Source organism: Leuresthes tenuis, unplaced genomic scaffold, assembly GCF_036924035.1.
Source record: "Leuresthes tenuis unplaced genomic scaffold, fLeuTen1.0.hap1 SCAF_6, whole genome shotgun sequence".
Lineage (NCBI taxonomy): Eukaryota > Metazoa > Chordata > Actinopteri > Atheriniformes > Atherinopsidae > Leuresthes > Leuresthes tenuis.
This window is the reverse complement of record NW_027325360.1, coordinates 36,524,336-36,542,181: the sequence shown is the minus strand read 5'-3', so window position 1 is coordinate 36,542,181 and position 17,846 is coordinate 36,524,336. Positions and strand designations below refer to the sequence as shown.

At 38.5% G+C, this 17,846-nt stretch overlaps 1 protein-coding gene across 1 annotated transcript in view; it reads left to right on the top strand.

Annotated features, from left to right (window-relative positions):
• The window catches only part of LOC140310343 (zinc finger matrin-type protein 4-like), a 232,985-nt gene that overhangs the window by 115,095 nt on the left and 100,044 nt on the right, over positions 1-17,846 (top strand). Inside the window, exon 4 of the mRNA XM_072388619.1 lies at positions 12,061-12,217. Within this exon, the coding sequence (XP_072244720.1) occupies positions 12,061-12,217 (157 nt within the window). The remainder of the gene's footprint in view (positions 1-12,060; positions 12,218-17,846) is intronic.

Sequence of the window (17,846 nt, the reverse complement as noted above, 5' to 3'; positions counted from 1 at the left end):
GTTAGGTCATCGTTACACATAAAGGCTCTTTCTCTGGGTCACCCTTTACCCAAAATGACAGAGATTCTTTATGGTGGGTGGTCCTGTCAGTCTGTTACACTGTGATTGTCAGTCTGGTAACACACACCTACACTGCTTCATTAATTACAATTCCCTGCAATTAGCTCCTCGTTTATCCAGTTTTAATTAACCGTGAAATTATAGATACTGCCTATTTGAAGGCGGCATCTTATCTCCTGGTGAGACAAAAAATTAAATCCTGAATATAAGATGAAAGAGAATGTGCTTCTGCTATTCTTGTAGCTGAATAAGGGAGGTGTGAGCCTGTGATTTTCTACATGCATGTAGTAAGACTTAGTGAAGGACAAATGCAAGGGCAGAGGGAGGGGCTGTGTGTGCGGTGTGTGTTGGAATGACTACAGCAGAATTTCTTTCTTATCACACTCTGTCGGAGGAAGAGCCATTCTCCTTCGATGTCGTAAATATCGACATCGACGCAGTGTGCTCCAGAAGTACCTGGGTTTCTGTCCTGCCGTATGTTGGTCTGAAATCTTCTGATCCCTGTCACAGTGCTTTAATCTGACAAGTTTGTAGCAATTTGATCGGAGTAATGGTTAATTTCTAACAGCAGTGACAAAGATCTGAAGTTTTCAAAGCCAGATACGTCTATTTCTTCTAAAGTACAGTGCATATCTAACAGTGAACAGGTATTCTGTGCATCTGGACACTAAGGTTTTACCCAGTGTGTGTTGAGTTTACCTTACAGGCTTACCCTAATGTGTGTATTAAAAACTGAACAGAATATCAAAATATTTAAAAAATGGCATGTTTTTTAAATATTTAGAAAACAATAATGCATTCTTTTAAAACACAATCCAACAAAACAAACTTAGTGAATAAAACAGTTGTAAAATCACATTTAAGATAATAATCCTGGGAATCATGAATATCTCAAGCTCTGGATAAAAGTCATCTTAATCTATCCTGATAAACAACAGTACTGGTCAAAGGTTTAAAATAATCAATGTCCATGTGCTGCAGGCGGCCTTGTAAGAATAAGTGCATGTTGAAATTGCCTAACGATGGCATATACAAAGGAAAGTGGGAGCTGTTCTAGAACCACATGGGTGTCTTTTTCCCACTAAAACGTTTCCAGTGCTGGTTTGGAGCCTGAGCTAAACTTGAAGTTGAAGTTTCCTTTTGGGAGGCTTTTGTGTCTGAGCCAAATATTTCTCTCCCATCAGGAAAAAACTGTGCTCTTGGTTGTGATTTTCATTGTTTTAAAATTGAGGGCATAAGGTGATTTCACCTTCCTGTTTAAGCTTCTGTATCATATCTGTTTTCATTATTAAACCATTAATTAGCTTAATTATTACCCAGTGTGAGTGTCATGTGAAATAAACTGCAGTCATGAGCATATGCCTGTTAAGCTGCTTGTTGGTCACATGAACCTCAACTGGTACTGCCTAGCTACCTAATGGTGTGAAAAGCAGTGGCGTTTGTCTGACAAAGATAAGCAAGTCATAAGCATGTTACCTGGGTTAATGAAGCTGCAGCAGCTTGTATGCACATGCTTCCAAAGTAAACAAATATTTTGCTCCAAAGGAATACAATTATGAGTCACGTCACATACAGGGCTTGTAATTCAGTGTAGCTTTGATCCAGTTTATAAGCATAAACAGCGCTCATGGGGCTTACCAATTTCACAGTTTCAGCAGAACATTGTGAACGCCGCATTTCAGTAATTTCATGCATTTCTCTCCATGATTACATGGTTCGTCACTGGCTTGACTGTTGTTGTGTTTGGTTTGTATTCTGAGGTGTTCAGGAAGGCACAAACAAAATGTTTTTCTGAATATTTATTTCTAACAAATCTTTTTGACATTATTTGTAGTAAAAAAGAAGACACAAGTCACTGCCCTCACTTTTCCTCATGTGAAGGCAGTGGGTATATTTTGGCTGACAGTGTACTCAATACCAGAGAGGCTATGATATGGGATTGGCTACTAAACAGTTTCATGTGTCCCTACCTCATATTGCTGGGTTTATGAATAAGATTAGACTTTGTATAAAAATTCAAGTATTCAAAACTACAATTACAGTTCACTGAATTACACTGTTACACTTACATATCCTAAATCTGTTGTGTAATAAAAGAAACAAATCTGATCTTTAATGGCTGTTTTATTTTTTTGGTGTCATTGCAATACAAATTAAATAAAGTTTTTACCTCAATGAATGCTAGAAAAAATATAAAAAGTAGGTTTTCTGCACACTCTGGTGTGTATACCGAAGTGGTGGCCTTAATGTTAATGTTAATGTTGTTTTTATGGTGTAAAGGCAGAGTCAGCCTGGAGTCTGGCTTTATGCCACTTAGTTGTGTGTGCTTGACTTGATTCTGCTCAAGTGTGGAATTTAATGCAAACTTAAACGTTTGGAAGACTACAACATTCCTGTGTGGGGATGTTTGTGTGTAAAGACCAGATGGGGGATTTCTACACCAAGAGAGACTGAAATCGTCTAATTCCCAACAACGTTTGCCCTATGAAGGTATTTTGGTGAGGTTTCTCAGTCCCTCTTTCCACAGACCTGTGCCATAAACTTAGGTGGATGCACTAATGACTTAGTGCTAATTAAGCTGAACAAACAAAGGACCTTAGGAGAACGTTGGAGAACGACCAGGCTAAAACACTCCCTACCTTATCTGGACAAAGTAAACCAAAGGTCACATCTACTCTGACCCAGCCAGGCGAGAGACAGACATCTCATGGAACCCTCAAAATGACTCAGATTCCCTTTCAGTGAAATTTTAAAAACTGTATTAAATGTGTTGTATAGCTTTGTACAAGTTCTTTCAGGGTCTCAGTAAAATCACGAGCTGCACTTTAAGACCTTTTTCACGATCGTACTTGGAAAAATAAGGAAGAAATCATTATTTTGGAAACGACTAACCTGCCTATGTAGCACCTCCTTCATCCACTGACCGCACAGCTGTAAGCTGTATATATGACCTTTTTTCTGTCATCTTATATCCTGCCCAAACAAAGCACAGCCATTATCTTAAGTAATTTTAAGTGACATTTCTAAAATCTTTGACAGTACTGATAGGTTGCTCTTTTTTTGTCACTACTACAGGCTTAATGTGTTTTCTAACAATAGAAGCAGAACATGTAGAAATGAGAACAACTTTACATGGAATTCATATGTTCTTAAAAATCATCGTGCACAGAGGGGGATTGGGAAACAACTGGATGTTGCGGATTGATACTGGCTTACAGTCCAGTTAGCTGTGTTGGACCAAAGTCTCTTATAAACTTTTTGAGATAATTAGGCTAGTTTGTTATTTTTAATTAGACCATGAATGAGAGCCTGGCACAGCACGACTTAGAGTGAGCTGCCAGCAGTGTTGCAGCCAGGTAAAATCTATCTTGTTTGTTTTTGTCTGCATGTTGTTGCCATCAGTTTCAGGGCATCCATGTGACATACTATGGAGGTTAAATGTTCATATCTGTAAAGAAAAAGTGAGGTTTCCCCAAAGTGTAGCCCTGGGTCCATTTGAATGGTGACATTGATGACATTTTTTCTCCTTGTGAAAGTGTCACTTAGCATCTGATTCAACACCTGATGAGCACAAGATAATCAGTCTCTTTTACTGTATCTGCGAGAAGCCATGATTTTTATATTCATTGCTCTAGACTCTAAATTCAGAGTAACAGGGATCAGTTGATTACCTTAACAAACTTTACTTAAACTTAAACTTTATTTATTTATATAGCACCTTTCATGCAGAACATGCAGCCCAAAGTGCTTCATAGAGCAGGAGAGAACAGAAGTATACAACAGTAGAAAGAACAAAAAGACTGCAAAGTGAGCCAAAGGAAAACAAACCTCCATCATCCAGCATCTCTAAAGTTTGCCAGTATCAAAGTAGACGTCCAGCTCATAATCCGATGCAATTCTATACCTTGGTGCAATGCACTTTTTGCCCTGTCTGTACAGCACTACCTGATTCTTGATTGTTACTTGGTATTTAATGTAAACAGGCAACAATAGCTTTTCTTGAAATGATAGAGCATTCCTGTGATTTTCTCCATTTGTACTTGGGAAGACATTTTAGAACCACTGCAGCAAGATTAGCATGGAAATACCATTGACAACAAAAACCGTGCTTGTGTTTTTATTTCTCTTTTAAATTATGAGCAAATAATAAAAAATTAACTACATGAAATTTTCAATTGAAAGGTTTTTAAAATCCAGCACTAGTTTGAAATAGATTATTTTCAAATTGTATGTTGGTTATCATATCTCAGTACTTTTGTTTGTGTTTAATGTTGCAAGTGGATACCATATTACAGTCCTTCTTGTCTTCCAGTTTTAACCGGTTTGTTCTGCTAAACTATATATAGTTTAGTTATATATATAGTTATATAGTCTGCTTATGGCATGCCGTTCAGGAAATTAATCTTTGAATATATGGAATGAAACTTTGAATATATTGAATGAACCTTGAATATATGGAATGAAACTCTGAATATATTGAATGAAACTCTGAATATATTGAATGAAACTTGAATATATTGAATGAAACTCTGAATATATTGAATGAAACTCTGAATATATTGAATGAAACTTGAATATATGGAATGAAACTTTGAATATATTGAATGAACCTTGAATATATGGAATGAAACTCTGAATATATTGAATGAAACTCTGAATATATTGAATGAAACTTGACTGACGTCAGACTTTACGGAAGTGCCAGCGGCCATCTTGTCTAAAGTGTGGATACTGCAGCGAAAAGCGAATGACAATGAGTCAGTCCGCTCGGAATGTCGTAGGATGAATATTAAAGAATGAGGACACCATTAACACACTGGCGAATACAGTACGGGGCAAAAATCCTCCCGATACCTCTGCCCAATACCGTTCTTCTAACGAAGAAATTCGCTCCTTTTTCAATCGTGGCAGACCTGCTACAACAGGCCAGGCAGCTGTTTATCAGGCCAACCTCAGCATGCCTTCAACCTCTCAGGAGTGCCCCAAACAGTCCCTGCGTGCGATCTCCACCCGTAAACAAGAAAGGGCCCAAGACACAAGATGTAGGAATAGCTAGGCTTTCTTTAAAACTACATGAGGGCTCTTTAGTGCATTTAAAAATGTAGCTCATATTCTATATCTCAGCGCTCTGACGCGGGACTGACTCATTGTCATTCGCTTTTCGCCACAGTAGCCACACTTTAGACAAGATGGCCGCTGGCACTTCCGTAAAGTCTGACGTCAGTCAAGTTTCATTCAACATATTCAAAGTTTCATTCCATATATTCAAGGTTCATTCAATATATTCAGAGTTTCATTCCATATATTCAAGGTTCATTCAATATATTCAAGGTTCATTCAATATATTCAAAGTTTCATTCCATATATTCAAGGTTCATTCAATATATTCAGAGTTTCATTCCATATATTCAGAGTTTCATTCCATATATTCAAGGTTCATTCAATATATTCAGAGTTTCATTCCATATATTCAAGGTTCATTCAATATATTCAAAGTTTCATTCCATATAATCAAAGATTAATTTCCTGAACGGCATGCCATAATATATATATAGAAAAGTTCCAGAATAAATCAAATACCAAGAAAACTTTGGTGAATTCTGGAAGTATTTACCAATGTGTTGAACTACTGTAGGTGAGTGATAGTTAAACTCTTTGTGCTTTCCTCTCGACAGAAAAGAAAATGTTCTCTGTGTAGAGCACACAATAATGCAATATATCAGCCCAATGGAAAGAGATCGATTGCTGCTGAGAGTAAATGAGTACTGCTGAAATCTTCTATTGGATCCCTTGAGAGTAAAAAGGAAACACTGTCGTGTTTAAAGGCTCTAAAGCAGAGTCGGTGCCAAGTGGCAGCTGTTGTGTCTTGGCTCTTATTCAACATTCATAATGAGTACAAGCATTGTAAGATGGCTTATATTACAAGTTTGCATTTTGAATATGTTTGCCTATTGTCCGAATTCTTTTAGACAGCAATAATATATGTAACATAGTTAAAAAGGTTCAGGTTAAATCCAGCTAAATGGGATAACCACACCACCTGCTGTCACAAAAGTGTACTTGCACAATTAGTTGTAGCAAAGGATTAAGGGCAATCCTCAAAGCAATGGAGGATTTATGATGAGGGAACATGTCTGTGAAAAAACCCTGGGCGAAACAATGTTAACTAACTTGATAACTGTGTAGAAGTTCAGCTGGTTGCACTTTGTTAGATATTTTGTGTCCCATAATAATTTTGCCATGTTTTTATCAAGTTGACCATATGTTTTTATTATGTTTTATCGTTAGTGAAAATCTCCACTATGTAGCTAGCAATCGTTAACACAATGACATCTTTCCAGAATGTGCTGTTGCTTGGGCGGCTGTAGCTCAGGAGGAAGAGCAGTCACCCACCAATCAGAAGATCAGTGGTTCGACTCTGGCTTCCCCGGGCTACATGTCGAAGCGTCCTTGGGCAAGACACTGAACCCCACGTTGCCCCCCAGTGTATCATTGGGGGTATGAATGTGTGTATGAATGATTAGAAAAGCACGTAGTTATGAATGTGTGTGAGTGGGGTGAATGCGGCATGTAGTGAAGTGCTTTGAGTGGTCAGCTAGACTAGAAAAGCGCTATACAAGTCCATTTACATGAAATGACAACTCTACTCTATTGTCCTTTTTTATGAATGCAGGTATGTTATAGTATGTCGCGCTATAATGTGATTTTTGAAATATGCAAATGAGTTACGTTTGCTGGTTATTTACTAACTGTGTTTCATACCGTATTTGTTATTTATAAATATGTGAAATGCTAAAAAAAGGGTAACAGTCCAGTGTGAATTTGCATTATTGTAATATTTTTTCTCACATAATTAAGAGGGGGACAGTTTCTGTTTTCTTTGATTTATTTTATTGACTTGCCTGAGTTAATCCACTATACAATCACCATTTTTATTGTATTGTACTGAGTGTATGAAATGTGTGGATGGTTAATCCTAAAAGCAACGGAGGATTTATGATGAGAGAATGTGCCGTTGCTCACATGAGATGATGCTATTGTCCTTGTTAGCCCGATTCTTTCATTGGAAGCCCAAAACCAAGCTGGAGAAATCTTTAATTAAACAAAGTATTTATTAGTGATCACATGTAAAGTATATTGCAGCACTTGACTCGGAGTGAGAGAGCTCTCGCAGGAACTCCATCAGGATCAGCCCTGATATCTGGAGGCATTTCATATTTATATTCAGCTTTATCTCACAGAGGTTGTACTCACACTTGACAGAGTATAATGTTGTGGAGAAAAGAGTAGACTTCGGACTCGTCGTGTCAGCCTCTTATGGGGAATTTATTGAACAGGCCGTCACAGAGACATGTACATTTCAGCATACAGGGAAATTCCCAATAACCTCAGTTTTGGGACAACACTTTATACCTTTCTATATCATTCAGTGTGTACATGGCCCAAACCCAATCTTTATTTGGCACCTGCTGTCTGAGGATGCTACTGCATTCTCATCATTATCTAGACAGGGTTCATTCTGACCTCAACAACATGTTATTCACGCAATATGTGGATCGAGAGTCAAGGCTTTGCTCTCTTACAATAATTGGCCAGTTTTTAGTGGCATGAGCAGGCCAACCACTGTCCTCCTCGTGTTCTTTGGATGTGATAAACAATGTGTGTGTGTGTATATCTAATGTACCAGACCTATCTAAGCCAATAGAGATGCTTTGTCTGACCCAGTTGTTTTGTCTTGCTATGTCATCCTGAAGTCTTGGACCGTTCAAGGACATACATTGCGTTTGTATGAGTAGAGTGGAAAAGTAACACCTAGGAACATGGGTTATTTAGTAAAATATAGAATATGGATACATAATGTCTAAGAACAAAGCCAATGATAAAACCTTTGTTATGAATGCAGATAAACAATAAACCTGCTGTTACTGCAAACCTGACCAGCTCCCAAAGAGTAATTTCAGACAGAATACATCTCAAAAGGGTCACATATATATAAATATACTCATGCTAACAGTGAGTTACTTAGATAAATAAGGTTTGATTAACGTTAAGTTTACGGGAACCAACATTAATTCAAGCGAAGTGCATGAGCCCAAAAGAATTTCTACAATGCTATTCTGTAACTGTCCCACTTAATGGAACAGAAGTTAGACTGAATATAATATCTATATCAATTTGTGACTGAATGTCTTTGGATTCATAACAGACTCTTATTCTGGGCTTGGATACCCAGCAAACAAAAGGACATCTCTTGGATGTCCATATGACATTTACAACAGCTACACCCACTACAGGTTCCCACTAAAACGTCCTCAGCAGGATTGTAGCAAGTTGGTTTCCTAAGACATAATTGTTTTGTATGTGTGTGTGTTCACATGTATACATAAAATCACTCTCTGTAACCATAGGCTTTCAGTGGATGTGTATCAAAATACTAAGCAAAGTTCGATCCTTTGGTGATAAGCACAGGAAGCTGTGTTTTAAGATCCTGATTTTGAATGTTGCACGAAAACCATTCCCATAATGAAAAGGGAATCTTGCACTTTGGAACAAATGGCAGAAATCTTTTTCTTTTTTGTTTGTTTGCTGGGTATCTGTTCACTTAATGTTGTCACAGCTTATGTTTTGATTGCTGTTATGTTCAGGCTTTGTCACAGTTTATGTTTTGATAATTATGTTTTCAGGTTCTGTCACAGTTCAGTCATCCAACCATCAGTAATTTTCCATTGATCCTGCTTCTGCCCCACTCAGCCTGTCAGCCACACCCACCTCATCAGTTCACTCCACTCCCCTGTGCACACAGCTGCCTCTCATCACATGCAATCAGCCCAGCATATAGTCACCAGCTCCACACTCTATCCTTTGCCAGATTGTTCTTTGCCATGCAAGTCTTTCCAGCGTTCTCCTGCCAGCTTTACCGGTACCGACCTCGTCTGTCCCTGATTCCCTGCTCTGTCTGCCTCCTGGTAATTCGACCCAGCCTTCTGTCCCTGACCACGAACTTTGCCTCTCCTCTCCTGATTCCTGTTTGCCGGTTTCTAAACCTTTTGTCTGTCTGCCAGTGCCTCAGTAAAGCCTTGAACTTTTTACCACTGTCCTCTGAGTCCTTTGTACTGCAATTGGGTCCATACACCACCTGTTACAGGTTCTTTGTCATGTTTTTAGATTCTGTTCTTGTCATGTTTCTCCCCTGCCATCAGCTTTACTCATGTCACCTGTTTCATTGTAATCAGCTGCACGTCATTCACTAATCACTTCCTCCACAGCATTTAGTCTCCTGTAGTGATGGGATGATGCTACCTCAAGGAGTGTATTGACACACTACACAAACTGTGTCGGCACTGTATTGAAACTGTGTTGGTCACTCCATAGTGACCCCTTCAGGTGTTCTGAAATCATTGCAGCTAAATGAAATAAGAAGATGGACCAGGTAAAATGCGGCAAATCCAACATGAGCCTGCGAAACATTTAATCACCAATCCTTTATTTAAGATATAATCTCATTATTGTATAACTTCATTCGCTCAATTTGTGAGTCAAGTTGTCCATGAGAAGAGTTCAAAATAGGCTTCAAACCTTGTTGATGTAAATGCTAAACTGAGTTGGTTTGTAAAATATAGCAAATTTGTATTAAAATTCAGAGTTCAACTTTTTATCTTATGTGTGGAAGTTTGTTAACGTAAGTGTTAAAGCATAAAAAATAAAACAAATTACATATAGATTCATTTATGCATTTTTATTGAGGAACAACAGTTTTTGTAGGGTGTTTGCTCCAAGGCGATTTCTCCTCTTACACACCAGTTCCCCTGCCTTGGAAAAAAACTCTTTCACAGGGTACAGATGAAGAGGGTGAACACAACATTTTCAGTGCAAGTTGATGAAGGTTTGGATAACAACAAACTCCAACTCCAACAACAAAACTCCATCCAACAAACCCACAACATGTTGACACAGTTTGCTTTCTTATAAACACAATTTGGCGCCGTCACATTCAAGCGATACCGTTCCTGTATCGGTCACGTGATTTTTTCTTAAAGTGATACACGCACCAATACGGGGTTTCACTCTTGGGCTCTCGACACAGAGCTGACGCACCAGTGTCGTTCGTCCCATCACTAGTCTCCTGGTTTCCTTTCATTCATTGCAGAATCCTCACCAACCCTTCACGTCATGTCACGAAAAGCTAAGTCTGGTTTCCTGCCTCATAGCCATAGTTCTTGGTCATAGTATATAGTCTTGTTTTGTCTTTTCAAAGTTAAGTATTTTTTTGAGATCCGGCTCTGCTGCGCTTTTTGTTCTTGCTCCCTGTTTTTTTTAATAAACCTTTTTGATTTTGAAAGAACTGCATCTGGGTCCTACCTCCCCCACCGTTCCCTGACAAATGTGGTAGAAATTTTACTGAAAGCCAAAGCAACCACACCAATGCTGATACTCAATGCTCTCAGCAAAGTCATGGAGATTTGTGTTGTGGGGATGAATGTCCATTAAAATGTATTAGGAGTTCAGTGGTTTATGTTGTTACCAATGAGTTGTCTCCACCAGCGAGACAATATTACAGCTAGTGATCTAAAAAATGAGATATTGGACATAGGCGGCTGAAATTAGTTTCCCTCTGAGGATGGCTGGGCTCAGCCTAAGAGATAAGAGTGATTAAAAATCCGTGGTGAGGTTTGAGTGGAATCGCAGCTACTCTGCATTGAAAAGATGCAGATTGTAAAGGGATGTCTGGGTTTCTTTTTTTGTTGCCTTGCACTCTGTTTCCAGCACACTCCAAGGATCGTGCAGAGAGGAGTCTTATATATGCTACTTCATTATTGATATTTTGCTCATCAGCACTCAAATCTCCCACAGTTTATTTGCCAGTGATTTATTATTCCCCATGTTAACTGAGGGAATAAATGGTTTAGATACCTAGGTGTTCATCTAGACAACAGATTGAACGGAAAATGCCACACTGAGGCTATCTAGAAGAGTAGACTCTACTTTTTGAGGAAACTTAGGTTCTTCAGTGTTTGCAGCAGGATGTTCAAGAGAATTAGTATCTTCTATAAATATGTGGCAGATCGATCTGTTGCAGTGGGTCTATAGTCGTCTATACAGTTCCAAGGGAGACTTGGAAGAAATTTCAGATTTGTTGAACTTTGACCTGTGCTGTGCTGACCATTGTGGGAGCAGCTATGGATGATGATGGATTAAAGATGAATTATGTGTAAATTAAGCCAGACTGTCATGATACTGTTGTTGCATATGGTTTTAATGTTTAAGACAGGATTAACCACTTTTAAACATGGTAGTTTTGGAACATCGTATAATGCATCTTTACAGAATAGATGTTATATCAGCACCTGATACAAAAAGAAAGATACAAATACTTCTCTGCAGAAATTATTTACATTTTCATTCAGGTTTAGTAATAACAAACTTATCTTATCTAACCTAAAGCCATCAGTATCCCACCCAGCTGCACTGTTTCAGTTCAGTGTCCATTTGTCATGAAGGTGAATGGACTCATTATTGTGACTCACTTTATCGCGAGCTGACAGTTCCACTGACAAGATACGTTCACACTTTACAATTTGTGGTCGATGCAGCAGCGGATGGAGGAACACAAATCTAAATGAGGTCACAGAGTTCACCTTACTCTCCTCTTCCTCCGCTGTGAGCATCAGGCCTTCTTTCACCCAGCTTGCCTGGCGAGCGCTGATGGAGGCTTTGAGAGCAGCACACCATCAGCCGAACAAACCCTGCTATCTCTCCTTAAAACTCATTGGCTTTATTTGCATCCCGCAGGGATCCATAAGCTTCAGACTCCCCTCCTGTGAATAAGCAGCGATAGAGATCAGTGATGCGTTTTATGTGCAGCTGTCTTGCAAGAACAGTATTTCTGTAATACAAATAACATGTTTCATTGAGTCCTGTTGTAAAAGCCCCCAAAGGTGAATGAATGTCTGGATGGACTGATTCATCATTCATGACTTATGTTTGTTTTTATCTTTTTAGGGCAGCGACAAGGGCGACGTTGACAAGAATAAGTGCTGCACGTTGTGTAACATGTCCTTCACCTCAGCAGTGGTGGCACAGTCACATTACCAGGGTAAAATCCACGCCAAGAGGCTAAAACTGCTACTGGGAGAGCAGCCTGCCATCATAACCAAAGGTACAGCCCATGGTAAAAATTGCATTGTGGGTATGATTTATGTAGGCAGCGGCGCCACATGTCCTCAAAGTGGACTTATAATTCAGAGGAAAAACAATTAAGGAATCAGAAGCAGGATGCCATGCGTGGTCGAAATGTTAAGAGGAGTTATGTATGCATAAAGTGGAGTTGAATTGAATTGAGTTCAATTTTATTTATATAGCGCCAAATTACAACAATTTTCATCTCAAGGCACTTAAATAATATAGTCCAATTCAAGCCAATTGGAATTCAATTCATTGTAATCATAATCCAAAGAAATCCAATTAATTAATTTCAAAATAATCCAATTCATATTGGATCGTCATTCATATAGAGCCAATTCAAAAACAAAATCCTAGCTAAGGAAACCAACAGATTGCACCGAAACTTGTCTTCAGTCCAATCTCCCGTCCTGAGCGTGCCTGAGGGACTGTGGAAAGGAACGACTCCCTTTTAACAGGAAGAAACCTCTGGCAGAACCAGAACCAGGAAGAAACCTCTGGCAGAACCAGAACCAGGAAGAAACCTCTGGCAGAACCAGAACCAGGAAGGGTGGCCATCCGCCTCGACCAGCTGGGGTTTGAGAGGACAGAAATTAGGGAAACGAGGGGGAAAAAACATCATAACACCATTCAAAGGATACCTGTTGGAACAGGGAAACACAAGTTAATAACCACAATAATGTCACATGTACATAAAATCAATTGAGAAATTAAACAGGGAGAAAAAGAGAGCAAAGTGAGGAAAGGTGTGACAGATGAGGTCCCCCAGCAGTCTAAGCCTATAGCAGCTTAACTATGGGATGTTTCAGAATTACCTGAGCCATCCCTAACTATAAGCTTTATCAAAAAGGAAAGTTTTAAGCCTAATCTTAAAAGTGGAAAGGCTGTGTGAGAGGGGCCTGATAACTGAAGGCTCTACCTCCCATTCTACTTTTAGAAACTCTGGGAACAACAAGTAAACCTGCAGTTTGGGAGCAAAGTGCTCTGTTAGGAAAATACCTTACAATGAGACCTTTAAGATATGATGGAGCTCCGTCATTAAGAGCTTTATATGTGAGGAGAAGAATCTTAAATTCTATTCTGAATTTAACAGGGAGCCCACTTCATTCTGAATAAGACAGTATTAATGTAAATATGATATTTTATTTTGTTCTGCATTAAGCATTAGAATTTGATACGGATGTACACTATTTTTCACATGACTATTGTTTATAAGTTTTAATAAAACAGAAGGAATTCATTATAATAATATTCTATTATCATGAGCCAGTGAATGATGAAGAAGATGCTAACTACAGGGCAGCTGTCAGGTCAAGTTTTGGTGACATGGGAAGCTTGTAAGGTTATACTCTGCAAGGAGCAATTTCTCTGTTCGTTTTCCCAAGATTTGTACATGTAATTTTTACACTGCCCCAAATAGCTTGCTCTGTTTTACCTTTCCTTCTCACATCTTGTAGGCAATGTATACCATGTCAAACCTGAGTAATTCATAAAATTAATAAAATTCTGCAAGAAGCAGAAGAAGAACCTTAATTAATCAACCACAAACAATGTGTTAGAAAATGTTACACTATCCCACAGTTCTGTCCCGTAGCTGTTCCCGTGATCCCATCTTCATGCAGTCTGGTCCTGATGTTAAAATATTAAACCATCAGATCTCTTTTGCTTTGGAAGAAAAGGAGCAACGCTGGAGCTTTCTCTAAAATATGATTCTGTCTCACCACTGGCTGACATCAATTTTATTAAGATTACCATTTAGAAAGTCTGTTGATAACTTCTTTTTTCTGTCTCCATTATTGCTCTCTACCTTCACACTATCCTGCCTCCGCCATTTTTTTTGAGGACATCTAATGGCAATGAATTCTGTTCTCTCCAGCAGACTTAACAATGACTTCCTCTTTTGGTTGAACTGTTTGTAAATCATATGTGAACAATATATGACAGAGGGTGGTAAATAGACATGATGGGCTGTGGTTCTATCCATTTAAATGTTAAACCAAAATCCTCACACTGCTGATTTACCATAAAGAGAATGTTAAACACATTCTCTTTATGGTAAATCGGCAGTGTTATGTGTACATGCGCTAGTGAGCAGCAACTTTTGTTGTTGTAAAAGATAAAAGTAAACTTAAATCTTAGATTATATCATGCTCAGTATTTCAGAAGTTTTGTATCTTAGTAACACTTTCCATCTAGTGAGGCTGAACTGACTCAAGAGATGAGAGATAATGCTGGTATGTAGAAGGTGGCAGAATTCAGAAAAGTCTGGCTTGCCTTTGCTCGATATTTAGCATGAATATATTGAGTAATTTCACCCAAAACACATTAAAGAGAAAAAAAAATTTACCAATTGACACAAACAACAAATACAATTAAAGAGTAGTATGGAACTATTACACATAGCATTAGTAGTTTTCACTCAGAAAAAGCAAATAATTCCTTCACTTCTGTAGCTAGATAGGTTGGTGTTTTTTTCGATTGGGAAGTGACTAGGGCTGAACGATTAATTGCATTTGCGATAAAATTGCGATGTGAAAAAATTTGATATTCTAATTACATATGTTGCGATTTAAGTCATGTGACTTTCAACACGTAAAAGGCCAAAAAAAAACAAAAAACTGACCAGACGAAGATGGCATCAGGCACAACCATGACAGCAGCCGACACTTAAGAAACTTGAGTGTCTAAGAGTAGTACTTCAGCTGGGTGGAATTATTTGGTTTTAAAAAAAGAGGATGCAGCACAGCGCCAGGTATGGTGCAAAACATGTCTTGCTACTGTTGCTACTTCGCTAGGCAACAAGAGAAACTCGTTTCAACATTTAAAAAAACACCATAAAGCCTTATATGATAACTGCATGGCTCAAATGGCGATTAGCAGCGTCTCACATCATCAACAGAGCACTCGACAGGGCTTGTTAACCGAAATTTTGGAAAGCATGACTCCATATGAAAGTTCGTCAAAGTAGCACAGAGAAATTTCTTGCCAAAAACTCCGTTATTGTTGAGTAATGTGATGCCCATCACCACAGTGACCAAGCCTGGGTTTACAGCCTTAATTAATATACTGGATAAGCAGTACAGCATGCCGTCCCAGACATATTTTAGTCAGGTTGCTGACTGACTGCAGAGCTGAAAACAACTGAGTTTGTCTACTATAACAGAAATATATCATCCCTATATTTGTTGAAAAATACAAAAGACAAGGACCTTAAAAAAGAATCGCTTATTAAATCGCAATTAGATTATTTTTCCCTATCATTCAGCCCTAGAAGTGACACATAGCAGTGTTAATTTAAGGTTTGGTGAGAAGCTGGTGGGGAATGAGTCCTGGGTGGAGTAGTGACAGACTTTTTGTTTGTGTGGATGAATTGAGAACACGCCCTTCCCTTCAAAATGAAAGCTAATCAACTTTGGTGCAGTTTTAACTTCATGTCACCCCTCTGCTGTGCTCTGAGCATGTTTGGGGATTAGCAGCTGGAAAGAGTCCTTTGACAAACCCATCAATGTGAAAGATTCCATACAGTGCCTGTATTATAGATTGAATCATTACTGTGTGCAGGCAGAATGAGCTCTATAGGGATACTATTGTCTTTCTGTCAGGTCAGTTGGCATGTTAACCACTTTGGACATGACGGAAATGTTCGTATGACTAATGAATTATTGATTATATTCATAACACCACAGTTCTCAAATGGTCCCCCACAGAATGAAAGCTAAATATTTTCACCCATAATGAGGAGGCAAAACAAGATACTGTTAATCAGTCCAGAAGTTCAGTATAATCTTATTAGAGTTTAGACTTTATCATTATCATTATCAGTGAAGAATCTGGTGTGTTTCCTCCTGAGTCTGTGGGTGTATTACTTCATTTTAATCACCTACTTATCTTTACCTCCGGATGTTTAAAGTCTGCCGCTGTTGTAATCCTCTGACAGCTGCTCACCTCGAATCTTTATACAAATTGGCCATTGTGAGAATAATGAGGGAAGGTAACAGGGGGAAACACTGGGTGAGAAACACAGCAAACATATATCTAAATAGCTCTGGATCCCAGCACCTGAGTCCACAGTGAGCAGCGTGTGTGGAAAGCTCAGCCTCAAGCTTTATTTGTTTACAACAGCTTGTTGGGACTCTAGCTGACCGAGTCATTTATATGCAGTTCTCAGTTTTACTCTGTGCTCTTACTTCTACTATTAGTTTTATTTCTTGGAAGACAAACACTTCTTTGTCTTTAGAACGGTACTACCTGAACTCTTGCATTGTTGCAGCTTGAATTTATCCTGCATTATTACTGCCTCAACAACTGTAGCTTTTCCCCTCCAAAGTTGTTAGATTGAATCAGTAGGTTGGCACACAAATCTCCAGGCTATGAGGTAGTGCGTGCTCCTGCTGCATCTGTTTTTTTAGTTTTGGGCTCCCCATCGATCCCCCCATCGGTCCCTCTGTCTCGTTGAAATAATCATGCTGTTAGGCAGTGATTTAAAATAGCTTGATGCCAAATAGGATTTTTTATTTCTCACTTCAGAGTTTATGTTGAAATCATTGATACACTACTGGAGGGCAAATTTGAACCTTGCTTTCAATCTTGTGTTAAAAAAACTTTTTATCAAAAGTATGACTGAGGGTAACTCTTTAATTCAGTGTTTTAATCATTCTTTACTTTGTAAATTAGGCTTAGCTTCATAAATAGATAAATAATTAAACTGCAGTTTTGAGCTCATCTTAAAGCCATTTTTAACTTACAAACTTAGTATTGATGTTTACTATCCTGGCACGGTTGTAATTTTGTGCCTATAAGGCACAGACATGGGGATCTCTTGCACCTGGACCATTTACATATGTGTTGAAGGTATGCACCTGTGTCACTTTTCTGTCTGGACAACATAGTGAAGCCTTGTATGAACTGTTTTTATATGAGGAATTCTGAGTTTCAGCAGGGTTTTTTTGTTTTTTTATTAAATGTTTAAGTTATCTGTTACCCCCTCGATTTATAACACTGGGAAAACATTTGACTTGAAAACAAGAGGATCAGGATTCTAAAGGCAGGTTAGGAATCTGATTTAGCCATTCACCACGGTCTAAACAAACTTAATTAAAACATAACTGTAACAAACTTTAAATGTTAAGTCCCTTTCTGTTTCTGTAGATTTTATTTTAAGAGTGCACCTGTTAAGGTTACTCAACATTAATCACTAGCTTAGGTTGTTTTCTGTGTTTTCCATCAGGTCAAAAAGTCAATCTTTGAGCCACTTTGTCTTGTCTTTGTATTTTTGCTGCTCAGTGAGCATAACCCAAGTACAGTAAAACGTCTGACATCACATGCATGCCTTCTGTTAATAGGAGTTTCCCCTTACAAAGCACAAAATTAAGGGAGAAGAGCACTTAAATAGTTTGTTATGACTTATTAACTTGCATCTCGCAATTCACTGTCTTTTATACCCCTTGTTTACCACCAAAAAAGTATGTCTTGAATTTAGCACCTGATGCGGATGTGGTTGTTATTGCTGTGGCACTGACACACAGGCACTCAGAAACACTGGCAGGAGGAGTGTGTAAGGTACACTCTCCATTTGTGTACATTTATTTGGAATGCCAGAAGAAGAA